Source organism: Euprymna scolopes, chromosome 45 (genome assembly GCF_053919585.1).
Source record: "Euprymna scolopes isolate OS-2025 chromosome 45, ASM5391958v1, whole genome shotgun sequence".
Classification (NCBI taxonomy): Eukaryota; Metazoa; Mollusca; class Cephalopoda; order Sepiida; family Sepiolidae; genus Euprymna; species Euprymna scolopes.
Window position 1 is genome coordinate 9,361,505 of NC_136526.1, and position 2,766 is coordinate 9,364,270.

Here is a 2,766-nt window from a genome sequence, read left to right on the forward strand (position 1 = left end):
CTTTCCTTTTTTTCCTTTCCTTTTTTTTCCTTTCCTTTTTTTTCCTTTCCTTTTTTTTCCTTTCCTTTTTTTTCCTTTCCTTTTCTTCCTTTCCTTTTTTTTCCTTTCCTTTTTTCCTATCCTTTTTTTTCCTTTTTTCTTTTTTTTTCCTTTTTTCTTTTTTTTCCATTTTTCTTTTTTTTCCATTTTTCTTTTTTTTCCATGTTTCTTTTTTTTTTTTTTTTTTTTTTCATTTTTTTTATCATTTTTTTTGTTTTCATTTTTCTTTTTTTTTTCATTTGTCTTTTTTTTTCATTTGTCTTTTTTTCATTTGTCTTTTTTTTTCATTTGTCTTTTTTTTTCATTTGTCTTTTTTTTTCATTTGTCTTTTTTTTTCATTTGTCTTTTTTTTCATTTTTCTTTTTTTCATTTGTCTTTTTTTTTCATTTGCTCTTTTTTTCATTTGCTCTTTTTTTCATTTGTCTTTTTTTTCATTTTTCTTTTTTTTCATTTGTCTTTTTTTTCATTTGTCTTTTTTTTCATTTGTCTTTTTTTTCATTTGTCTTTTTTTTCATTTGTCTTTTCTTTCATTTGTCTTTTCTTTCATTTGTCTTTTCTTTCATTTTTCATTTTTATTCTTTCTGTAATGTAGCAGAGTACATTTTTTTGTAAAAATTCTCTGGCCATGCGCGACTTCTAGTTAGAGTCCACACATCTCTAACATGCTCTCCTTCTCTATTAAATTTTTGTTTACGTAGGATGAGGCACACTTGAAAATGAAATTTCATTGAATGATTTTTGTTTTTGAAAAATACCATTTTTTTTTTCTACACAGGACGAAACACGCTTGAAAACGATCTGCATGAAAGCCACGCCCATCGATTGGAGAGAGTACGGCCAGCATCTTTTGGGCGAAATCAAAAAAATGTCTGGAGGAACTGCTTAAATAATAACAGAAATATACATATATATCCAAAAAAAAAAAAAAAGATTAATAAGCTAAGAAAGGGAGGGTGATGAGAAAAACCCCTCTTTCCCAAGTATAAATACTGACCATCTCCGTCGTCGTGGCTGATGCAACCGATTTTCTTCTATCAGGAATTACCATCAAATATAATTTAGTTATTTCATTTTTTATAAAAAAAAGAACAAAAGAAATATCTGAATAAAATTTATTAAGATTTTCAGTAATTGTGGTTTTTTTTGGTTTTTTTTTTTAACTTAGTCATTTTTTTTTTATGCCTCCTTCATTCTGCACTCACGGGGGACCATGCATGCTTCACTTGTTTTTTGTTTCTTTTTTTTGTTTTAATTTTATTTTTATTTATTTAAAAAATATCGCTTAACATCTAATTTGATTTTAAAAATGATTACTTATCTATCTGACGCAAGATTCGAAATGTTACTGAATTGTCATGTCACAGTAATGAAAATATTAAAAAATTATGAAAAATGGTAAGGTAGAAAATTATTAATGAAAACAAAGATAATTAACAAAAATTGAGTTTTGCTAAATTGGTCTAAGATTTTCAGTTTCCAGAAAATAGTTACCTCCCCTGTTATGATACAAACTCTTCCCCCCCCCCCCCATGTTTTCAGTGGCGTTTGTGCGTCCGTTAGTTTAAACGATTGCCAGATAACCATCCATCAGTTTTTCCTGAAATTTTTCCACAAACTGTATTTCATTAAATGTGCAGTGAAAAAAAATTTTTTTGCTAAAATTTTTGTTGTGTTCCCATTAAATTTTTGTTGTGTTCCCATTAAATTTTTGTTGTGTTCCCAGGGGATCAGAGGTCAAAAATGACACATTTTGCCCCATAACTTTTGATCCATCCATTAGATTTTTTTTTTGAAACTTGGCCAAAATGTGGAGGCCATTGTTTTTAACATGAATTCAGACCCTGGCAAAATTCTGGTTCGCGTCCCTCTGGGACTTTTTAAGGCTAAAAAAACATGCCTTTTTGGAGCTCTTTTTTCATATTACTCTAAAACTTGATGTGTATGTCTATATAGTGGTTTTCCATGGTGCTGAATTCAAATATACATGTCTTAAGGTGTAAAACTGCACCGTTTGTCTATTTTCACTGGGATTTGGCGTTCCCAGTAGCTCAAAAGGGGTCACAAATACCCCAAAATCGCAAAAAATGACATTTTTACCACCAAACTCTTACCCCATCCATTATATTTTTCTGAAACTTGGCCAAAATGTAAAGTCAACGTTGGCTCTTCACATTTCTCACATTCATCATTTCTTGACCACGCACATGTGGCTTTTTTTTTAGTAAAGCTCAATTTTCGCTAATTTTCCTTTATGATCTGATTGAACTAATTCGTTCAGTTGTAAATAAATGAATACAATGACATAAAGTGGTTGATTCAAACACGCCTTGTACGTATTAGTTCAGTATCTAGGTAGATGCCAGATTGCAACTGTCCATTGCTTACATTCAGTATGCTGCCATTTAAAATTAACAAATAGTTTATTTTACATCATAATTTATAATGGGTTAAGTAATTTTTTACCTTATCGTTTTAAGTAATTTTTGGACAATTAAGTTAGACGATCTCTGATAAATTTTGAGAATAAGTAAGGAAAGACACCCCCAACAATTTTGATATTCTTATGGGTGCATTGGACTCTGCACATATGACAGGTAATGGGCTTTGCCTTTTGAAAGAACTTATGATACTACAATTTAATCAGTAGGGCTAGCACAACAGCATATTCTTTTTTTATTGTTTTAACTCTCAAGTGTGTATCTGTTGATATCTTGTATGCTTTTATAT

At 29.7% G+C, this 2,766-nt stretch overlaps 1 protein-coding gene across 1 annotated transcript in view; it reads left to right on the forward strand.

The window, feature by feature from the left end:
- Positions 1-1,170, forward strand: part of LOC145269234 (replication protein A 70 kDa DNA-binding subunit-like) — a 62,754-nt gene extending 61,584 nt beyond the window's left edge. Inside the window, exon 18 of the mRNA XM_080124856.1 lies at positions 815-1,170. Coding sequence (XP_079980982.1) covers positions 815-925 — 111 coding nt within the window. The 3' untranslated portion in view covers positions 926-1,170. The remainder of the gene's footprint in view (positions 1-814) is intronic.
- Positions 1,171-2,766: the final 1,596 nt, after the last annotated feature.